This window comes from Apostichopus japonicus, chromosome 18 (assembly GCF_037975245.1).
Source record: "Apostichopus japonicus isolate 1M-3 chromosome 18, ASM3797524v1, whole genome shotgun sequence".
In the NCBI taxonomy this organism is placed as follows: Eukaryota; Metazoa; Echinodermata; class Holothuroidea; order Aspidochirotida; family Stichopodidae; genus Apostichopus; species Apostichopus japonicus.
This window is the reverse complement of record NC_092578.1, coordinates 8673743-8698982: the sequence shown is the minus strand read 5'-3', so window position 1 is coordinate 8698982 and position 25240 is coordinate 8673743. Positions and strand designations below refer to the sequence as shown.

The window sequence follows — 25240 nt, the reverse complement described above, 5'->3', positions numbered from 1 at the left end:
AACCTCAATTGCGTGTAGACTTAATTAAAAACCTAACTCATAGCCTAAATATGTATCAAAGAGCACCATTTCAAGACAAAATATTATCTGGGAGAGGACACACCGTGCGTGCTACATTGGAGTCGACTTCAACGACCACAGAGCCACCAGACCCCCCCCCCCCCCCACCCCATCCCACCCTCTAATGTCAATCTTTTCTGGGCGAATTACAGATTAAAATACTCCAATTCGTTAAGATGCTATCATATAAGGAATAGCCCCATCTATAGTCAACAGTCGTTAAACTTTCTTGAAAAAAAAAACGGACATGTGACCCGAACAAGGAAAAAAAAAACGCTTTCCATTTGATGAAATGTGGAAAGAAAAATGTTTTGAATTTAATTTTCTAGGTTTGGTTTGAAATATTCTTTTTCAAGACGTATCTGATATTACTCTAAATAAGTGTTCAAAGCAAACCACCATTTTAGATGGTTCTCTTTGCATAAAACTTTATAAAAAAGGAGGGGGTGTGGAGAAGTAAGCGAGAATGGGCATTTATTTTTGGAAAAGTCGATATAAAGTCACCATGACGTCCTCTAAACTGAGTTCAAGCTTTGATCGTCAGTGAAGATTGTATCACTATTGGTATATCCAATAACGTCGTTAGTATTGAAGACGAGATCTTTCGAAACATATTTTCACAGCTAGCACACGGACAGAGATACACAATATCTCTGGAAATCATGTAAACAGTATAGATCATGCGCATTAGGACCGATATAACAGCATCCCTATGTATCAATGTTTAAGATCCCCCATTTCTAAATCAATTAATTTTGTATCACTTTTTACCATCTCGGAAACTCTAAGATAAGGCATTGAAGTCATATTCTTTACAATCTCCTCGTGTCTATTTTCTAGCTGCTGAAAGTTTGGTCGATCTCCTGGTTGATATTCCCAGCACTGCATCATTATCTCGTACCTGCATAAATGAAAAATGTACTTAAAGGGGGCTACACAATGAATCCAGCCAAGCAATTAATGTCAGACGCCCTCTATTTATCAGTGACTATCAGTGAAACTCAACATACATGCAAATATACACACAGATCACATATTTTTGCCAGATAATATTGGCGGATCGTGAAGTCCCCAGGGGGGAGGGGCGCCACGGTCAAAGGGATTCCCAAAGGGTAAGGAGCCAACGAAGGATAAGGGGCCTCCGTGATAACTTTCGGGCAAGATACATGAGTAGCCAAACATTTTTTTTTTGATTGTGCATTAAATGGGAGTATAAGGGTCCATCATAATAGAGTCTCAAGATGGTTCACAGTAACCCGGCACTGTAAACACATCACAGGTCATCACATGGTTTATACATATCGTTGAGTAGGCCCATTTTTATCGGAAATCATTTCGGTATATTAATATCCTACATACCGGATGCTAACATTCACAGTTAACATTAGCGAAGCAATTTATGTTAGATACTTCATTTCATCTCCCCCCGCCACCCCCCACCCCTTGGTGCACGCCAGTGTTATCCCACATATATGCAATGAAGATACTGTGACATATCGTCTCCATAGACTGATGCATCCACTTTTAAAAGTAGAAAGAAAAAGTTCCTATTTTGAAGACAACTAAAAAACATATTTGTGTATAATTGTATCCATGACATCATATTTATCTCATTCAAGTTCACTTTTATTAATTAAATATGTTGATTTCAAATCAACATTTCTCGAGACCTCCATACATCTGTTTTAAAAGAAATGAAAAGAAAACTGCACTTTAGAGCTGGGTTTCGTGGTCCATTAAGAATCAAAAGTAAATTGATCTCTAAAATATCATTTAAAAAAGTGTCGTATACGTACACATCGAATGGACAGTCATCTGGTTTGCCTAGCCGGTAGCCGTTTTCTATTTTCTTGAAGACCTCGTCCCCTCCAAGACCTATGTATGGGACAGCACCGAGGGAAAATATCTCATAAAGAACCACACCAAAGGACCATCTGTTTTGAAATCATTAAATACAGAGAGAAACTTAAAAATAATCGTATGCAAATTTCATTTTAATGGAGGTGTGAATTTTGTGACATTTTGTGTGTCTCGTGAGTCATAGAACAGATCCGTGCGTGAGCACTGTGTTCTACAGAAACAAGAGATAGTGGCGCTGTTACGTAAAATGCATAAACAGCATGTGATATGCTTCGTATGTAACTGACATCCCATCTGGCCCTTCCCAACCTACAGACAGATGGACAGCCTCATTTATGAAGCTCATGAAAAACTTCCATTTCTGAAGTTATTGCATATTTCGATTCAAGAATCTCCTCTACACTTTGCCATACAATCCACATTGGGACGTACAGCACTACACGCACACCTCTACATGGTCTGTCTGTTTTTACCTCCATGGTGGTTACTACGTAGAAGATTGCATAAATACACATACTTAATACGATAAAGGGTACCTACACATCTCCCTTCTCGGAGCAGACACCGTCTCTGTTTGCCTCTGGACTGTACCATTTGACCGGCCTTTTCTCCTCTTTCTGAAGTTTGTCAAATCCAGTCTCATAAATGTCCCTCGCAAAACCAAAATCGGATATCTTAACGAGAAGGTTCTCGCCCACGAGGATATTTCTCGCGGCCAGATCACCATGGAAATATTTCATACTCGATAGATGAGCCTATGAAGGTGATCAAAGGTTAATATTAGGCTAGTTGGAAGAATGGTTGTGTTGTGTTGTCAGCTCAATATATAACACGACGGGGTCTAATGACACATCACTCAAACTAAGCATGGGCTTAGATATCCCATGCTGGTATATGGGTAAATTAACACTTTTGCTTGTACAAAGTTTGCGTTTTCAAATGAGTGGTATTATATATATACACAAATGTCAAAACTTAAAACAACAACAACAACAAAACAAGGAAATACTTTTGACAACAACAAAAATACAAGGAAATACTTTTGGCGAATTTTTTACACCTGTATACCCACGAGAAGCAAACTCTATGACGGATTATCCAACACATAACTCAAGTGGCTGTGGTGGGCGGACAGAGGTCAAGGAGCCTCGGTGAACACTTAAGTAAGACTTAAGTTAGACACACATAAGTACGACTTACACATTTTTCATTTTCGGTCTCAGCCTTCAAAACTTCATCAAATAGCAGTATGCAAGAGAGAATGTTGATATAAATCATATTCTGCAGTGTACATACAGACATAGACAAATCTATAGGCACCATATATAGGTAGGATAAAGCATAGGCTAAGTCTGTTTCCTGAATTGGTTTATACTTACCATTCCTTTGGCTATTTGTAACCCAATCTGAACTTGGTTAGTCTCCGTGAGTTTGAAAATTGGATCTGGAAATACATAATCCTGTGGGGATAAAATTAAGATATTGACCAATTTTACATATATTCCGAATGTAAAACGCTATGATAAACGTTATCGTATATGTATTTGCTGCAACGTTCGAAATTACTCCATGACAACTCCTTGTCAATTTGGTTAAACTTGTGTGTGCATGGGATTGTAAAAATCGGCAATGACTATAACGTAAAGTCGGTCATTTCTACATGTATTACGGTTATAGATTCATCCAACACGGCAAACGTATAAAAAACGATGTACTCAAAGCCGAAGACTTCATTGATACAAATCGTTTGTCCAGCGACGGCTAGAAAGATTGCTTTTACTAAAATCGTATGGGGCTGTACTGTTTGTCGATGTTAGAAAAACATTTCAACAGGTAGAATAAAATGATCAAAGGAACATTAAAATTGTACTTGGTACCATTAAGTTAGTAAATGTTGGTAAAATGTATAGTTAACATGTTTTTAAATGTTAATAATATGTAGTGTTTGATACAGAAATTGTTAACCCCCTATGCAATAGTCCGTGTACCACCTTACGATATGTAGGTTAGTAGCCGACCACTATGTTGATATAGGGGTAACGTAAGTTGGCATTAAATAGTAACAACAATGGAAATAGATCTAGAACGAAAATAACTGCTTGCACGGCAGATGACGTATCAGGTACACATTTGTTTTTATGTTTTTTTAAATAAAGTTATCATTTGACTAATCAAAAAAAGGATATTACATGCCAACCTTACGCATTTAGTAGAACCACAATGACAAATCTTAAGCGGTACAGGTATAGGACCTTTCATAGTCATCTGCAAATTTATGTGTGCTAAGTTCAATGCCGCCCTAATTTACATTTCGGTGACACATTATATATATATATATATATATATATATATATATATATATATATATATATATATATATATATATATATATATATATATATATATTTATATATAAAAATAGTAGTGGTCCATACTGATAATATAAAAGATAAACAAGCGAATATTTTTAACAACGACATACTGCTATATTTCGGAGTGGTCACCACTCCATCGTCAGGCAAAAGTACAAGATCAATTAAATACAAGGGCTAATATACATCCAAGGACGACAATAGTGATAAGCATGAGTGATGTTTAAACTAGTATGTATATTGGATGTATATTAGCCCTTGTATTTAATTGATCTTGTACTTTTGCCTGACGATGGAGTGGTGACCACTCCGAAATATAGCAGTATGTCGTTGTTAAAAATATTCGCTTGTTTATCTTTTATATTATATATATATATATATATATATATATATATATATATATATATATATATATATATATATATATATATATATATATACTGTTGTTTCGATTATTAAGCATGTGGAGTAACCATATATAGGCCTTCTGAGCCAGGTTTGTTTTCATCGGCAATGTAAATTTGAATAGAAACACATCATATCACGTGAAACAGTGTCACATTATTTTACAAAACACATTTACCGCATTTCGGGCTATATTATTTCTAATCATATATACGATGTGAACACATTATTTTAAACTGAGCACTTATACTTGTTTACATATGCGGCATTACGGGGATGCGCATTTAGGCTATGATAGTATGAAGTGAGCACTTATTTGCCCACTTGGCACTTACTTGTTTACATTTACGGCATTTCCTCAAGAAGCCAAGTAACTCGCCATGTTTCATGAACTCGGTGATCAAACAGAAAGGTTCTGACACAGTGCAACAACCTATTATTAACGATATGTTTGGATGACTCTTAATATCTCTTTTCATTTCTATCATCAATTTGATTTCTTTCAGAAAGTCTTCTCTTATTCGATCCGTGAGTGAAACTGCAAAAAAAAAGGGAAACAAATTTGAAAAAGGGAGAGTAAATAGACACAACATAATATAGAAAGGTGATGTAGCAAATTTGATAGATATATTTGTATTAGTATATACTATATGAGAAACCGGAGTTGAACTATTCTGTTAAGATGGTTCGTTTCGTGTTTTTTCTTTCTTTTTCATATAACTTTTATTATCTTAAATATGGATGGTGTAGATTGCTTATCCATATTGCAGGAAATATATATGCATCTTTAATATGGGTATAAACTACATCATCAAAGCAATTGATTGTTTTTTCTCTTTCTCCAAATTTGGTGATATTTCGTGCATTTAAATCATGACGAATGAGTTGAAAATGTCTCATTTTTGGGGGGAATATTCAATTCATTTATCCACAAAGGGCCCTTCTACAAAAAGCAGGGGGTAGGAGCCGGGAGGGGGCACTTTTGTTTTCTTCCAAAATAGCAAATGTGTCCTACTGGCAAATAAAATGTGCCCCGTTGATGAAGAACTGTCTTTTGGATATCTTAAGCCTTTGTTAATTTTAAATATTTTATTTTAATTATTTATTTTTAGTCTGTACGATCTATTTTTAAAATGGCATCCCATTTTTTGTTGTAGCACGGTTAACAATAAACAATTTCAATAAATAAAAAATCAATATTTGCAGCTCATTCTACTTACATATTATTCTATACTGTGCAGATATAGGTTGATAGAGTCACATGCACCATAATAGTATTGATAGCATACTAACACATCATATATATTTAAGTATATGGCCGGTGTGTATCGGTTTATAGCATAACGCGAGTGGTGGTTGTGGAATGAGAAAGTGCCCCTCTGATGTTGTGCCCCACCACTTTTGGAAGCTTCCTACCCCCCCCCCCGACAAAGAGTCCCTTGTTTTAATGAAATGGTAAATACAGAGAACAATGACAACCAAGCAAACATGTCAAAATATCAAAATCCGAGGATAAATCAACATGAAAATTGTAATGGGGAAAGTAAAGCATTTGAACAATGCGAACCGTGGTGACATGAGAGATCACATTTACTGTGGTCCGTCTCCTTGTGTTAGCGAGGGTTTAGCCAGCCTCAATGAGGTTACATTCAATCAACCATATCTCGAGTAAGGGACAAGTTATTGTCATGGGGGTGGGGTGGGGGGGGGGGTTGTCAACCAATATTGTATAGAATATTTCCCTCTTTAAGTTTGAGTGTTAACGACATCTGTCACCTTACTTGATATACAAATTCATAGATATGTTTTAAGGTTTGCAGAGTCAACAATATTGGTTTTTCAGTTATATACTGCCATGGTACTGTATAAGGGTCGCCCTTTCTCTTTTGGGAGGCGGAAGTATGGATGTGGTTGAGTTGAATTAGGTTTACGGTTATGAAATTAATCATTGTCACTATATTTGATTATTGTTTGAAGGAAAAGGAATGCTATCAGCTAAAGAGCAATGCAACCGGGTATCGGCAAAGAGACAGGAAAGAGGATGAACACGGTTGGTATCGCACCGCCAGCTTCCTCTATGATGCATTATACCAAACTTACCAAAGGACAATATAACTAATGTAGACATTCCAAGCCCCCCACCACCCCATGTCCTCTCACAACCCGCGTTTTAAACTATATCGTAGACAAAAGAGCAACACGACCCCTAATTGTTATTCTTACCGTTAGGGTTTTTGATGGCCACAATCCTATTTCGGTCGGATGAATGTTCTCCCTTCAGAATACCTTTGTAGACGACTCCAAATTGACCAGCACCTAATCGTTTACCGATAACTAATCTTCTTCGGTCCAGAATTTCCTTGTCTTTAAATTCATCAGAAACTGTTGAAACCACCAAAAAGTAATAAGATCTTGCTGCCCGAAAAGTCACAATCATTTTTGTGAGACATTATGAACTACATTCATAATCACAAGACGGTCATAAAAATTGTAGAAGAAATATGTGTATATATATATATTTATATATATATATATATATATATATTTATATATATATATATATATACAAATTGAAGCAAAAAAGACAGACTTCATACAATATATAAAGCATATTTATATAGCATGCATACATCATATCTCTTTATATTTTCACCTCACGATCGGTCTCGTCCTTTTTGGACGCAAGAGGACGGAAGTGGAATTTTCTTGTGTGTTTATGTTTATTATAAAGATGACATACCACTTGCTACACATGTATTATTATTACTTTATATATATATATATATATATATATATATATATAAATATATATTTATAATTCAAATAGTAGTGAGTAGGAAAATCCAGAACAGTGAAAAACTTCCAGCCTCCCACCGGGATTCGAACCCTGGCCTCCCGCTTTATATGCGGACACCCTAACCACAAGGCTATGGACGCGTCTATACGTGTATACGTCTTGAAAATATGTCTTGAATTTGAGTGTCATCCACCCCTTGGCTTATAAGAAAGATATTGGCATTAATACCTGTCTTCTTCTCTGGTATAGGCGAATGGTTACTAACATGTGGTAAGTATGTCGGTGATTGTGAATGTGGCTTTCTCTTTAGGTAGTTGCAAAGTACACCAAGGAGAATTGCTGTTAACACCAGTGCAACAAGAGCCAAAGCTCCATAAATCAGCACGGTGGTTATGTCCCTCTCCAATGGTAACATTTCTGGCAATTGTGAGACTGTTCCTTGATTGGTTGCTGAAAGATTACGAAATCAAAATTATGAAGAAGCCGTAAGTGAAGCAGATAATAATCATACATTAGTTTCTCAATGACGTCATCATATTTCTGTTGCGGATATTTCCATATTTTGTTATTGATTCAGATCATTGCGTGCTGCTTACCAAAATTATATTGGACGTTGGACAGCTGGTGTGCCATTCACGTAAAAAAAGATAGGTAAGGCAACGAACTCACCATACGCAACTGTGGAGTTATTTTCAGTTAAAGGTTCCATAGTTTCGGCGAAGTAGAATATTACGTTTTTAAAATTTCCGTCGAAACGGTTGGAATCTATGGTTGGAAGTACACGTGATCCGATCTGCAAGGAAATTGTTATAATCAATTAAAACAAATCATCTGACTGATTGGTTTAATCTACCTGACTGATAGAATTACTGACTGACTGAATGACTGAAAGATTTAGTGACTGACTGACTGACTGAAAGATTGACTGACTCACTGACTGAAAAAATACTGACTGAGTGATTGATTAACAGATTTACTGAAAGACTTGACTAACAGAATAACTGACTGACTGAAAGATTTACTGACTGAGTGACTGACTGAAAGAACTACTGACAGACTGACTGAAAGATTGACTGACTGACAGAATAACTGACTGAGTGATTGATTAACAGATTTACTGAAAGACTTGACTGACAGAATTACTGACAGACTGAAAGATTAACTGACCGAGTGACTGACTGAAAGAATTACTGACTGCGTGACAGAATAGCCTGATCAACTGCCTGGTTGACAAAAACTGACAGTGTTTGCACAGAAGAACGTTACTTTTGGTAGGTACCCAATAGTAGGGCACAATATGAGCAGAATTTTTCTCAGTCTTGTAACCATTTTTGGCAAGGTTATTTCATACTTATATATCCCATAGCTTATGTGTACATTCTCGAAGTTATTAGGATTAATCAGGTACATGAAAATACCTACATCCACCTCGTTAGTTAATAAATAAGTGTGAGTATGAGGATGGGTGGTGGGGTGTGGGGTGGGCGGTGGGGTGCATGGGGGAGACAAACTGTTCCCCTTCACTTTCAAAAGTGCCCATACACATTTGTTCATTCACACAGAATGATATATAATATAATCTCAATAATATTCTATTTGCACTTACAATATGTCCATTAATTTAACTTACCTCAATTTCGTAAGTCTGGTTTAAGACAAATTGTTGATCATCCAAATTAACAAGCAGTTGTGAAGAATATACGTCTTGGGATGTATTCTGAATAAAAAATGATAAATATATTATTATTATTATTATTATTATTATTATTATTATTATTATATATGTTACAGAATCCTTACGTTGGATACGAAAACGTTTGCTTTGTCTTTTCAGTTTTCAAAGTCTGTTAATTTAGTCCAGCGAAGTTGCGGAACACCATTTCTTTTTGACAAGTAGGGATGCATAGAATTAAAGAGAGAGAGAGAGATGGGGGGGGGGGTATCGATCAAGGGACTAATGGTGGGCTAGTTAGACGTGGTCAAAAGGAATCTCCAAGTCATATACATGTTACATTTACTGATATGTGAATATTTACAAAAAGCTGGTCGGAATCCAGAATTTTGACAATCCCGTGCAAACCACGACATATTTAACAATGGACAAAGTCTCCTTCTATAACAAATTCGACATGTGGTTTTCACCCCTGACTGCTCTATATATGTAGTCTGCGTGCCCTCTCTTGTAGGTATTACTACAGATGGAGGAATCAATATCAAAGGGTGTGAAGACTCGCGCACAAAGAAACACCTCATGCCGGTAATCTGACCGTTTCGAATGAGGTGTAACAGAAGTGTTAGTCAACACCATCGATCCCAGAAAATACACACACAGCTTGCTACCGTCGGTAATTAGACACTATCGTGTACAGTCAATACACACAGCTACGGTCAATACCCACACCACAGTGTACATAGCAGCGATGGACATCTCAGGTCTAGTTCAAAGATAACAAGGTATCACGTTTCATTACTGTCTGCATTTTGTAGCGACAATAAGAAAACATCACTTGAAAGCAACGGAAAGTTAACTTTTTCAGAGCGCGGCACGCGGTTTGGGGCGAGCCTTCAATGCCCTTAGCAGCGAAAAGTTATCATGTTACGTCGAATGTAATAAGAGGGTAGAAATTTGCCGCGCAGTTTTTGCTGACATTAAATTATGACGTATATGTGACACAACGTATATGACGTAGAATACAGAGAGAAACAACAAAGCAAACGACAATACGAGCAACAACGACACACAAACAAACGTACAAAGTAATTACCGTCACTTTGATTTGTCTGAAAGCGAGGGGGAGTGATAGTTCCTCTGTTCTTCCATTGGTTGTATCGTTTAACTGGTACATCTGTATGAAATACTCATCAATGATACCATTAACTTGAAGTGGACGATTCCATTCCACGGTTATGACGTAAATAACGTCAACGGTCGATACACTGACACGAACGTTGATTGGCTGACTGGCAATCTGCACAGCTGAAGACAGATTTAAGAAAAGGTAGTTTATTTATATGTTTTTAAAACTGAACATGGTCTAAGAGAATATTAATGACTGGACAACTTGATGATTTATCATTTAAAACCGCTCAGGAGGGGGAGGGTCGTGTGCTTTCGGAGATTGCTGATTTGAGCCTCCCAACTTGAAATATGTTTATTACTCGGCCCCTAAGTCACTATTAAATTCAATGGGCAAAATGCCCAACTTTTTGCCCAATACATTGGTCAGCATATCGATAATCCTAAAAGCTTCGCAAAAATTACCAGCAAAGTTTGGTTTCTGACACCGTTAAACTTGTTATTGTATTAGATGTGCACGAAATGTCGTAAAGAAGAAAACAACACACGTTTCTGTACCAAGTCTTGTATGGACTCCTACAAACCCCCCCCCCCCTCCATTTTTTTTTAAGCCGACTTGATCAGTAAATATTTTAGAACCTGGGTGTTTTTAACCAGACAGCACTGTTTTGAGTTATGTTTGAGGTTCCTTTTTCCAACCTACACCTCCTCTCCCCCATCGCTTTCTTTTTGATGGTAAGGAGACAGTTCTGGGTTCCGTAGGCTTATACATATAGGCTTCCCTACCTCTCTCAACTGCTGCCAATTTCGCTCGGACTTAGTGATGAACAATTCTGTGTACATACACATTTAAGTAGCAATCGCCGAACGCACGCAGTTTCTTTCCTCCTTACTAATATGACATACTATATGCAGTTTCTTTCCGTCTTACCTATATGACATACTATATGTCGTTTCTTTTCACCTTACCTATCTGAGATACTATATATAGTTTCTTTTACCTTACCTGTATGACATACTATATATAGTTTCTTTCACCTTACCTGTATGACATACTATATATAGTTTCTTTCACCTTACCTGTATGACATACTATATATAGTTTCTTTTCACCTTACCTGTATGACATACTATATGCAGTTTCTTTCACCTTACCTGTATGACATACTATATATAGTTTTTTCACCATACCTGTATGACATACTATATATAGTTTCTTTCACCTTACCTGTATGACATACTATATGCAGTTTCTTTCACCTTACCTGTATGACATACTATATATAGTTTCTTTCACCTTACCTGTATGACATACTATATGCAGTTTCTTTCACCTTACCTATATGACATACTATATATAGTTTCTTTCACCTTACCTGTATGACATACTATATATAGTTTCTTTTACCTTACCTGTATGACATACTATATATAGTTTTTTCACCATACCTGTATGGCATACTATATATAGTATTTTCACCTTACCTGTATGACATACTATATGTAGTTGGTTTTCACCTTACCTATATATGACATAGTATATGCAGTTTCTTTTCACCTTATACCTATCTGACATATATGTAGTTGCTTTTCACCTTATACCTAGGCCTATAACATACTATATATAGTTACTTTTCACCCTATACCTATCTGACATACTATATGTAGTTTCTTTCACCTTACCTATATATGGCATACTATATGTAGTTTCTTTTCACCTTACCTGTATGACACACATATGAAGTCTTTCTTAAACTTACGATACTGACGGCAAAAATGTTCATCCTTTGTGATCTCGTAACAATCTGTGGAGAACAATAAGACAACATACGCTAAACTACGCAGACTTACATCAGTCTAGAGCAGGGTTTCCCTAACTTTACCCCCCCCCCCCACGAATCCCCTGTGGATGTCAGAGTTGTCCACGAACCCCCACGATCTGAGTCATTATTATACTATCATTCGCATAACAGTGCTTCGTAAAAGATCAAGTTCTTAGTGTAGTATTGGAATGAACACAAAAAAACAAGAGATGAACAAATATTTATTTGAAAACTTCAAGATCAGATCAGCTCTTTATCTTCACGACGTACTATCATGCGCACACCAACTTCACCAAAGTAATCCGGCCTGTGTCTATTTCATAAATCAGTTATTTATCATATGCACGGTACGGTACTACTATATATGGCAACATGTTGCGTATGGAACGCGAAAAGAGTTTGTCGACTTTTGTACATTACTAAATTATATGATATATCAGATTTTAGTTCAACAAAAAGTACTCTAGTTTTGACTTTCAGAAACGTCTCACGAACCCCCTGGGATGGACTCACGCACCCCCTGGGGGTTCATGCACCCCAGTTAGGGAACCCCTGGTCTAGAGCATAACATATGATAACCTGCAATTGAAGAGGCTTTCCAAGGCTTATTTAACAAACCGCCGAAATGTCTTGACTGGAAACGTCCTCCGCGTTTCCAATATTTTGAAGAATGTCTGTCATAGGAATACGGAATACTTTCCAGTTTGATACTGGTTGCCTTGGTCTATTTTCTCGGGGGGGGGGGGTGATTTCTCTAAGTCTAGTCAATCCCTGATTCCTGTTCTTAATTCACTACCGAAACGAAAACAAAAGGGAGAAATTGTTTACCTGGAGCCAATGTTCTAGGCACTAAACATTCAAATAGATCTTCGTATGGAGTTACGCACAAGTAGGGTAGAGAAGCTACTTCAGTCTGCAAAACTTGAATCTAAAACCAAAAAAGGAACGACAGATAGAAGCAAATACAAGCATTTCGGTTTAAATATAGCATCCTCTCCGCCCCACACCCCCCACCCCACAACCCACACCACCTCCTCTCCCAAGATAGGGAAGTAAGAAGAAATATTTACGAATTGACACTGACTATTCAAATTCAAGATTTGAATATTCAGTGCTAAATTAAACCCATGGTACTTATCGTGTAACTACGGGAGGTACATCAATGCACATCACGACCTTCTATAGATAGTCGTCGAGGTTCCCCTCAGGCCCCGTGGTACAATTATATCACCGAATCCAATAATTGCACTACTCACTGTACCTTAACACTAAATGAGAAAATAATGATATTTCTTATAATATTTCCATGGTTACAGACCCTGCCTTCGATCCTCTCCCCTCATTCCTGACCCGCTCGATATTCGATAACGGTGATTCCGAAGATAAATACCAGGAGAAACAAACAGAGATGTAAACATATATTTAAGGGAAGGAACTAATATACTCTATTAATAGGCTTATTGGCAAACAACAGATTAATATTGTCGATTATGTTGATTACAATTATTATTATTATTATTATTATTATTCTTACCATTAACTTGTAAGAATGACCGAAGAGAACATCTGGTATCTCTACGAATGTTTCATTCTGAAAGAACAGAAAATATGGAATTGTACTACACATATACGCAATTTTCGCAGTTGGGGGCGGGGAGGGGGGTGGGGAATGGGTAGGAGTGAGCATTCTCCCCCCCCCCCCCCCCACACACACACGCTCACCTCCATCGTCAGACGGGGGGGGGTGTTAAAGTTTCAGTCGGGCGATATTTCATATTCAGTCGGGAAAGAATTATACTACGTCGGCCATGACGTCATTCCATACATAAATCAGAAGGAGCGTAAACCTATAAGATTCCCTCCGCCGGGATGTATGATCGGCAATCGGCACAGGTAGTCCTATCCCTGTAGCCCAGAAGGACAGGTAAACCACACGTACGCCACAGACGTGTATATGGTTGGCCGCATAGAACATAGTTGGTTTATGTGTATGCCCGCATTAGTTCGCTTAATGCCCCCATTTATTCCAATTAATGTACACATTAAACGATGATATGTTTAGAATAACTGCGTTGGACTAAATTATTTCGAGCAATGTACAACTTGAGTTTTTTCGTCTAGTTACGTGAATTGCCATTTCTATGGTTTTTCTAAATGATATCTCATACTTTGTAACCACCCAATGGTCCACACCCTCTGTATAGGAAATATCCATAGAAAATGGTCTTCTTACATGCATACAATACGTACGAAACATACGAAGAAAGTGTGTTCTTTTCTTGGTGGAAATTCACCTTCTTTGGAATATATCCATACACAATGAAGCTTAACTCTGATCATATGGGAAGTTCAGTAAAAAGTTCATTAATATTCATAAAGTGGGCGTTACCACATAAAACAATAGCTAACGTATAACAATAATGTGCAATACATGCATTTACGGAAGCGTTTATAAGACATGACTTTGACAAGGTTTGTTAACTGTTACGAAGGGTATTAAGCGGTACTTTCCATATGTTTAGCTTTTGTTTGTATATAGGCTATTAAGTGCAAAACAAGAAACCGGAAACGTTTCAGTTTTAACCGCTAGATTTCGTCATCACGTAAGTGCAGAAGTTGTCAATGTAATGTCCTTTCTACACTACCGTAGCATCCGAAACGGCTGTATATACCTACCACCTTCCTATCAAACATAGGTGTCGTACAATCGCCTTTGGGTATATCATATCTACACTGCGCGTGCATATCATAATCCAGGCCGCCAGTTAGTGCTAACTCCATAGGTGTCTTCAATGGTTCGAAGCTAACGGAGTATGAATATTGCCCTGTTGAAAGGAAAAGGAAATATCAGGAACTAAAGGCGTCACTCGAAAATTCAAATTCCAATTTACAACCGAATTAAACACGGATCTTAACCGATTCATCACTGCCAAGTATAGGCCCTAACTTCTGCTAATATTTGAAAGATCGATATCAGTGGCGTAACTAACTGATACGGGGGGTAGTTGGCCCATGTCGCAGAAAGACTGAACATGAGAAAGGTCCTTATACACAGTACGTAAGCATGCTACTGAAAATTTACACAAAAGAGTGGAAGAGGAGTGGTATAGTAAACTGCATGCATGGAGCCCTATGCGTATGTAGATGGATATTTTCCTACGGACATTCATACATAGGCCTAAACATCTCCCCCAAAACTCCATGTTCAGTTAGCACTGCAGTTTTGTCCCTACACTTAACAGCCACAGTATGCGAAAATATTGAACAAATTTGTTCAGCTACAGTCATATTAAAAACGTTATAAATTTAATTTCCATAAATTACTTTCAAATAGAAATATTCATGAAATTAGTAAAAGTTTTACAAATTCTTAGTGTTGACGCAATGGTATAAAATTGCAATTAAAAAAGAAGAAAAAAACTTTCATTAACTTTGATAAGGCACCTTTTTACTCACCGTCTATCGTGGGCGGTGACCACTCAATCATTGCTGAAATATTCCAGTTTTCCCCAATAAGATCGGTTGGTTTGTTTACGATGAATTGGACCCGTATTGAATCAGCCGATATCAAAGCTGGAAAGAAACATGAAAGGGGTTCAATGAAGTTGATGAATAAGTTTAAGGAACACACAAACCCAACCATTATCTTTAACTTACCTATATAGACAGCGATATTTGTGATAATTAACAACTCCCCGAAACAGCTAGGAAAATTCTTGCTCCGTTTGGAAGACATCATCCTTTAAAAGTCATGGTTGGGGACTGCCTTTGTAAATCCGTGAATATTACATTCCACTAGAATATGAACCATTTCAATTTCTCTTAGTTTTCCCTTGTCATATTTTAAAGGTGGAATGTAAACAATGTTAACACTTAAATCAACATAAATCTTAAAGATCAGTTTTAGAGATTATATATAATTTAGATTCAGAATTTACGGAACACAAACCCTATAAGTACACTGTAAAAAATGTCTGTGATATAACAGCTTTACACCGTTCATCTACTAAAATTAATCATGTTGTTAAAAAATATTGTTGTCCATTTACAAAATGTATTGTAACAACATTTTCTGTATATGGGAACAAAATCTTCATAACAATACATCAACTGCTGTGTCGGAACAAAAGTATCAGGCTCGATCCAAGTTTTCATTATGCGGTCGAAGTGACCTCGAAAACGTTACACCAAATCTTGCATCATAAAACGAGAACCGTATTTTACATGTTGTTAGAATGATAGAAAGTAGCATATACGTTTAGTCTTACGCAATCAACGAGTTTTTTTCCGAAATAGTAAAGTTTACAACTGTGTCGCAAAGTTGTAGATGACCTTTGTACACTACTTACAGTTGAATGACGCTGTGCGCGCACCGAACGTCCGAAACCGCTGTAATTACGGTAAGTTATGATTTCAAAGCTTTTTAGTCCTTTTTAATCTAACATGAGTGCAACTATAGTGAATTGAGTCATATGAAACTGTTACTTTTTACGTAAGCATTTATTAAACGTTCGTTTGTTGGTTTGTTTGTTTTGAAATAAGCGGCAAAGCAAGTAGGCTAGGCCGACAGCACAGCTCTCTGTCGGTCCATTGTGTGCACACTAGCACAAGATGCTATGGCAGTTCTTTGTTAGGCGAGCATGTACGATCGCTTACTTCTAGCATATCATCGTAGCTGTTTTGACAGTCATACCAAACCTAAGCTTACATTCATTCTTTCGCGGTATCGTTTCTATTGGCTATGATATAACGCAGCCTAGACACTGGTCTCCAATCAGTGTCTATGCTTTACTATATAACATAGATAGATTCTCTTAGGAAACTTCTTGATATCACTTTTACTGTTTAGTTTGAAGCCCCCGATCGGCTTCCACTAAATCTTGGGGGAGTCGTGCAGTCCCCTATGGCACGCCAAATGGTAAAGTTCAGAAATGAACAATCTAGGCTAGTTTTTGTTTTGTTTTTCTCGCTGAATTTGAAAACTAATTATTGGTCGGTAAAACCATTTGTTATTCCTTGTTCAATTCTGAAGGATGCTACTGCATGCAATGGGGAAACCCTGTATGTACTATGTGCCTGTCATTTGATGCCTTGGCGTATAAACACGATATCACAAGAACCAAAGATGTTTGAACTCGAAATTTAGTATTTATAGGTATGTTTGAGTGGGAGAGGGCTTAGGTGGAAGTTAACTATACAAAAAATTCCTGAAGGAAATTTCTTTGTAAAGGGGAATTGTGATTATTGCGAGCTGGAAAAAAATTACAGGCAAAGTCTACCTCCTAGCCCTCCTCCCCCCCCCCCCACCCATCCAGAACTGTGCCTGAGCTGCTAATTGCCCCTAGCCTACTTTAAGTATCATGGACAGTTGATGTATACACTGTTGTACTTTTATACTAACCTGATCTTAGCATGAATGTGTTGATTGTGGGTGTTATGAATTATGCCAAACTGTAACCTACTTACAGTATTAAATGATAAGATTTGTCATCTGTCAATATATATGTAACCATAAGTGTTTGTTTGTTTTCCTTTCATAGGATTGGCTTCGGCTAAACCTGAGATGGAATAGTCAGGTATTGTTGGAGAGCCTGACTCATTTCCGAAAGGTTTTAATTTCCATATGTTTTTACTCTCTTGCAGATGGTTACTTGTTCACTATGATACTGCAGCTAGAAAGATGTGTCACTACAGGCTTCATCAAAATCAACCAAACTTTCAATTTCCGTGTCCTGAAGAAAAGTGCAACAGAATTTTTGTAAGTTATTCAGCTTTGAAAAGTCACTTCTATCGTGACCATAGAGAAGATGGTATCGAAACACTCATTTTATCTCTATCCTAAGACTATGATTGGTCTCACTTATCTATGCACTAGATCATCAGGTTTTGACTTTTTTTTGTAGTAAAGTGCTTCACGGTGACCACTGGATTCATCCAGAGTGCAAGAGTTTCACTTGCAGGCTACTCTTGCATAATTTCTGAATGAAATTGCTTTTAAAATTATAATCCATGGATCTTTATACTTTAAGATATTAATAAAAAATGCTTTTGTTTTTTATGTAACAGGCTGCAATCCATTTCTTAGAAACAGAATGGCAATAACAGTTGATCGGGAACCTCTGCTGTATCCTACATCCATTATTGCTGCGTTGAAGATGTTGTTCATGAGCTACTATGTGTTCAACATATGCTATCCCACAGAGGTTCAAGCAACCATGGAATACATACAGAGGTACAGTTTAAACCTAGTTTCTTGACAGATTAACAAAGGAGGTGCATTCAAACTACAGTTCCTCCATCTTGTTGAGATCCTGCAAGAAGAACTGCAAAGTCATGTTCAGTTTGTTCAGTAATAGCTTTATGTCAGTGTCAATGCCAACAAATGTTGTGCAACATTAAATGTTTTCATTAAACTACTAGTGCACCTGTCACGGCATGCAAATAACAACAGTTTATATATAATAAAATGGATACAAACTTTTACTTATATATATATATATATATTGATATATAACTTTTATGTGAAGTTTAACTAATTTTGGGGATACTATTACCAAAATTGAATAAATTTAGTTTTTAAGCACTAGGATGTTTTTGGTAAACAAGGATAGATTGGACTCATGAAACTTTTTTCAAATTATTCCCTACAGAATACTGTTCGAGATTGATCCAGGGAGAGGGTTTAGGGCAAAGAAATCTTACAGATGGTGTATAAATCCGAAAGTAACTTCTCTTTGTGAGCGGATGAAGGAAAGTAGAGAGTGAGATATGCAGTGAATGTGGCCAAAAGTATTAAGCTACTTGAGTTAACTGCATTTAATTTTGTTTTGTTTAATGCCGTATAATTTTTGTTTTTTGTTAAATGATACCTCCATTTCAAAAGCACTGAATCTTTGAACTATTCTGCTATAAATCACTAAATTTTACAGATTCATGTTACAATGTAACTTAAAGTTGATTTTTAAAATACTTAATAAACAATAAGATAATCTGCTTGCTTCAGAAGTCTTTTAACCAAACATTGTATTTTCTTACAAAATATGATTCTGTACAGAACAACCTCGTAGCTTTTTCAGTACAAGTTGGATGTATTATTATATAAAAATATCCCAAATTTGAGCACTGTCAAGTAGATTTTCTGATTGTTCTATATATTGGAAAGGGTTCATTTTACCAAAAAAATATCCCAGTGTGCCTGAGCATTTCAATGGAAGATTCATCACTTTGACATTGACCATCAATCTAACTGTTTTCTTTTTTCTTTCTATTGATTTGGGAGTTGTTCTGATAGCAGTAAAGCTTATTTCCAAGGGTAGCAACTGTACTCATTCGAAACAAAGTATTTTTACTAAAAGAAATCCTTTTAATTCTAAGCATAGAAATAGTATTTGAGTTTCACACTGTTAATAGCTTTTTGTTTCAGGTTCAGTTTCAATGCAACTTAAGTGGTTTCCAGGTTCATGTTATTGTTTTGTTTCTTATTTCTTTAGTATGCCATAGAGTAGTATTTTTTAGTCGTTGCTCTTTCATTCTAGACACTATCTCTTTGTAAGAGTGCTAATTACAATGTACAGCAGTATCCTTGGTAGGTTCATAAGGTAAATTGACCCCCTGCTATTCAGCATTTATCAATCTTGCTTAAATAGTATTTTACCTTTGGGAGTCTAATATCATCAGGAAAGTCCAGATTAATATGCTGAGATAGTTTAGTAGTAGTATGATAATATCACTGTTTTTTCAACGCACTGGTAGACAAATTCACACTTTATCCCTGTTTTGGAATGATATCTAAACTGTTCATGTTAGTGTAATATATTGTTACATTGTTGTTTGCAGTGCTAATTCCACATTTGCTGTTTATGATATTATCCTAAAAGTCTAAAACACCTGTCAAGATTGCATGTTGGTAAATAAAGATATGTGTGTTTGGTAAATTTGACTCTCTCAATGTGTTCCTCTTGGTATAACGTTTATTTTTTCATCTAAATCTCTTTCATGTACAACAAATTCCTCTCCACAAAGGATTCGCCCAGGATCACAAATTACTTTACCAACATATAACAGCTTCATTTGAATACATAATTTTTACTTTCAACCACAACTTTTTACTGTGTATACAAACTGTTATTTGGTAAATTAACGGAAACATTCTGTCTAGAAACGAAAAAAGTTCGACCAATGTACAAAAAGTATTTTGAATTTTACATCACTTTTTCCATGTTGCCACATAAAATTCTACCTGAATAAATAGAAATGAATCTGTTTCTACACAAACCGTAGTTGTACATTTACAGTTGCTGTTGCGTACACTGATGAAAAAACAGATGGAAACTAATTGACAGCTTTTCTTTTGTAAATATACAGAGAAATTTTTTACAGTGTAAATAACAGCCGCGTATCCAGGAATTTGCCAAGGGAGGGGCGAAACTGTAGATTCGGCATTGCAAATTATCTAAGCGTAGTGCCACCATGAGTTGGCGCGAAGCGTACTAGAAAATTTTGGCTGAAAATGCCTCCTAGATCGCTGGAAATGGCACTTCCCCAGGCCTTGTAAGTTGCATCTTAGCATTTTCTCTTTTGAAAATACTAGCGATATCATGAAAACATTAAAAAAATTAAAATTAAAAATATGCTCAAGGGGGGGGGGGCGGCTGCCCCCTTCGCCCCCCCCCTTGGCTACGCGCCTGGTAAATAAACATTGTCATAAATGAAACTAAAGAGAAGAAACCCGAAAATATTCTTAAAGCTATTTTGTCTCGGTGATGTCAAATTTTAAAAATCTTCAGTCTTAATTGTTTGCGATGGTACATTAAATCTGTGATATCTCTGACATAAATTTAAAGACTTTTTCTTTAACTATTTATGAAAACTTGATCTGCAGTTATACCTCTGTAACCGGACCCATTATCAGTGGCATGCGCAATGGGGAGGGAAACGGCATTGGGCTATGTCCCTCACCTGAGATCATCAGTCTTGGGAAAACGGTTCATTCGAGAAGAATAACCTCGCAGAAAGTATTTATTGCACCATTTGACGCTTAAAGCATATTTTCCGGAGAGGACCCCCAACCCCTTCATAGGAGATGACTTCAATGACCGCAGGTAACACCCATTCTCAGTTCGCCTCTGGCCCTGCTAAAAAGTTTTAAGCCGGCCCCTACCTTAATCAGTCCAGAAAATATTGAATTTCTATCAGTTATTGCAGCACAACCTTCCGCTTTGAGCTACTTCTAAAAACCCTTCATTATAGCCTAGTCTAAATGTGAATAGTTTTTAATTATGTTCTTTCTTGGGGTGGACCTCAGACACCCCCCCCCCAAGGGTCGGTTACGACAACACAACAGCAGCCCTTCCTTCACAAAGTCCTTTATTCGCCTCTGGCCCTCTAGCAGAAAAATTCAGCCCGGTTAAAGGTTGAATTTGCTCCCCCGCCCCACCTTTGAATTCCTAAAATTTTAAAAGTCTGAGGCTTTAGCAAATAAAGTGGTTCATTTAAACACAAATCACTATAGGTTCCTTCTTCAGATTGAAAAAAAAACTCACTGGGAAAAAAAATAAGATTTTTATATGTTTGCATAAGAGTTGTGATGAAAAGCGATTTAGTGACCTCAAAGCTTTGTATTGTAAGCCATGCATCTGAAGTAATTTATAATTCATTTCAGTTAAGAATTAAAGCTGATTCACCTCTTTACCATTCATTGTATGCTGTCGCTATGGTAACAGTATCAGTGAACCGTTAAGCCAAATTGAATAGGTATAATTGATAATTGCTGCTTGGAACAGTGAACTTGTTAAGTGGCTGTGAGTTGGCATTAATTGGTATAACGTTTGCGTCACTTGGACACAGCATTTGTAATATTCCAATATATATGAAGGTCTCTGAGCCTGGGTATAGTAGGGAGCTAGATCGATTATGTAAACATCACTTCAAATTTTAAGATTACGATTACAACTAAAAATCAAAGGATTAGATTACATAGGCATGTAATCGTGATTACTATCATGTTTAAATTTTACGATAAAATGAAATTTCTCACTGTTTGTTGAGCTATTTCTCTATGTTTGCCTAGATGGTCCCCATATGTTTTACATTAAGTGAACTCTTAACTTCTTCACAAGATTATAACATCATTTTTGCTTCGCATATATTTTGTCTGGGTTTAATGACACAATCTCATATCATCATAGCCCATGGATTTATTCATGTAGTTAACATTGAAATGCATACACTTACAAATGCAGGTCAAAATACAAAAGAATTGCCAAGGTTAGAGTGAAGTCATGTGCAGGAAAAGGAAAACCACAAGAAGTATAGTTCTAATAAACAATAGTTTAAATACCTCTTTTGTTACCACTGTCAATGAATGTCATTGGTAACAAAGTTTTCGGGTAGTGTGCCAGAAACTAATTGCCAGAATTAAAGATAAAAAAATCAAGATCATTTTTTCCCTACACATACTGTAAGCTGCATAAATGAGTATAAATGATCATTCTTCTCAACAGTTTCAAGTTAGTCTTAATGAGTATTTAAGTCTGTAGTCATGTTCACCCTGAATTATAAAAAAACACGAAATGTCTAGGTTTTTTTAACACTGATTACCCCAAGCCTGGCCTGAGCAAGACTTCCCCTGACCATACTCCTATAATTACAGAATTATTCACCGTTTCACAAAAAAAAAGATTATGTCCTTTAAATGTAATCTGGTTCCGTCGGTTCGATATCTGTAGGTTAATTTATCACATTTTATTTTCAGGTATATATCACTTGTTGGTTTGGTATATGTATATATATATATATATATATATATATATATATATATATATATATATATATATATATGTATATATATATGTATATATATATATATATATATATATATATATATATATATATATATATATATATATATATATATATATATAGCGGGAGGCCCGTGGTTCGAATCCCGGTGGAGGCTGAAAGTTTTTTCACTGTTCTTGATTTTCCAGATCATTACGATTTTCATTTATATATATATATATATATATATATATATATATATATATATAGAGATATATATATAGATATAGATATATATATATATATATATATATATATATATATATATATATATAGATATATATATATAGATATAGATATATATATATATATATATATATATATATATATATATATATATATATATATATATATATATATATATCAAGTAAACCCACCTGGTTAGAGTGCATTAAGAATAAGAAACATTGAATCTGCTTCGGAAGTTTGTTTTCCGAAACACGTAGTGAGACTTTAATGTATATAGGCCTATTTCTATATAGTTTATATTTATACACATGGTTTTACTTACGAATATCACAGCTACAAGGTAGAATCGCTCTCGAGTATAGGCAATTACCCATCACGTTATAAGATCCAGGATAACAAACCAATCCGTTCGATGCTTTTAGAAGAAGAAAGATCCAAGATATACAAACAAACTGTCCGTGAAAAGCCATCGTATACCGCTAAACTATGGTCACAAATTGAAAGTTTCCAGACTTGAAAAGCAAAATCCTGATGATAAGACAAACAAGAAAAAATCAACAAACCAGAATGCCAAAAAAATGCATCGAGGTTTCGATGACTTCATTGCACTAGACTTCTGATTGTTGACCAGAAATAGCTGTTACAATATAAATGGCCCGAATTACTATTTTGATGTTACACTTTGGCAATTACATTATGACATGATAAACACAGGTCAGTCTATTGTACGTAGTTATACACACATCTACCAATAACAATAGGGGTCTTGTACTCAATGTGATGCATCCACACACCAAGTATGAGAAGTATATCCACGATTCCCATCGTTAGATATCATGTAAAAGGGTTTCCAGAGTTTGACCTCTGGTGACCTCAAATGAGATTTGACCTCACAAGCAACATGGTATCCTTAAATGGTACTCATGCAAACGAAACATGAGATTGGTTCAAGCTTCCCCACTTGAGATATCGTGTTTACATGCAAGGCGTCGCACACACATTCACACATTCACACACATCCGACATCCGACTCATGAATTCATAGCGAATGATTATCATCGAAACCAAAATTTACTTCGCTTAAGACTTGGTATTTGAGTGATTTATTTGCCTTTCCCTAATATATTTGGGTTAGATGTCAAAAAGTAATATAATGATGCATCTCAGTGGGCGCTACACCCCCTAAATCTATATTCCTAAATCTACTGTCGATCAATAAGAGAATATTAATGGATAACTTCACGCAGAGTATTAAGTCTTGATATAACCAAGTCAAAAATAGAGAGATTTAAAATAAAAGAAGAAGAAGAATGTGAGTGCCATGGTAATGTTTCTATATACAGAACTCGTCTTTTTCTTCAAGATATCCAGCTTTAATGTATGATAACTCTCTCGAAAGCTCCTTTACCGCTAATTTGATTATGACGTCACGGCTCTCTCAGTCGGCAGACATTAATGCTAACATTAATCGATTGTTTCAAAAGTTCTAAGAGCTAACGGCCAAAACGTACTTTTAGCTTCATATGAACAACACATGCACCCATGGATAACGATTAATAAACTGCGATATTAAATTCGTCCTCGGCACTCTTACCTGTAGCCGGCCAGTTCGTGAAAGACTTGACTGTGGCTAATCCGCAGACAGGACACGAACCATACGATATATACCACGAATGGTATATTACGATATAGATTGTTCCTATTACAATCTAACCGACATAAGAACGATAACTTGCGGTACAGAATCATACAAATTAAGCAAAGTGATCAAGCACATTTGTGTTGGAAGTGAAATACAAACTTCAATGGGTGGGTGTTGGTTTTTTTTTAAATCAATCAAGGGAATCCACGAGGTTATTGTTGAGAAAAGCTTTTGTTGACACAGTCTGTCATCGTAACAATCATCAAACTAACGTTAACGAAAACGGATACATGGGTTTACTATAGTTATATCAGGGAATAACTATTCAAACTCCTCGATTGAAATTATACACCTTTATGTTTGTCATTGATTTATTTATTCTTATTTGAACTTTGAGGGTAACTCGGTTATAGCCGGGCTTTATCTTCCCCGAGGCCCTCAGTAAAAATAAAATGG

The 25240-nt window shown here is 36.2% G+C and overlaps 1 protein-coding gene and 1 long non-coding RNA gene across 3 annotated transcripts; one reads left to right on the top strand and one right to left on the bottom strand.

Annotated features, from left to right (window-relative positions):
* Positions 1–762: 762 nt before the first annotated feature.
* LOC139959088 (uncharacterized) lies at positions 763–24921 on the bottom strand. The gene is made up of 17 exons (XM_071956662.1): positions 24737–24921; positions 23465–23670; positions 15571–15687; positions 14791–14939; positions 13649–13705; positions 12943–13042; positions 12052–12096; positions 10260–10471; positions 9125–9211; positions 8164–8287; positions 7723–7944; positions 6921–7079; positions 5033–5235; positions 3300–3380; positions 2461–2675; positions 1857–1994; positions 763–961 (listed from the first exon to the last, which is right to left on the bottom strand). Exons 2-17 carry the CDS (start codon positions 23610–23612, stop codon positions 778–780), a joined length of 2241 nt encoding a protein of 746 aa, XP_071812763.1. The 5' UTR covers positions 23613–23670; positions 24737–24921; the 3' UTR covers positions 763–777.
* On the top strand, positions 15740–20761 carry LOC139959089 (uncharacterized). Of its 2 annotated transcripts, XR_011789963.1 has the most exons (4): positions 15740–16514; positions 17758–17872; positions 18181–18346; positions 18765–20761. It is a non-coding gene; the product is annotated as an uncharacterized lncRNA (long non-coding RNA). The 2 variants fall into 2 exon arrangements; XR_011789962.1 differs by having other exon boundaries at positions 15754–17872.
* Positions 24922–25240: the final 319 nt, after the last annotated feature.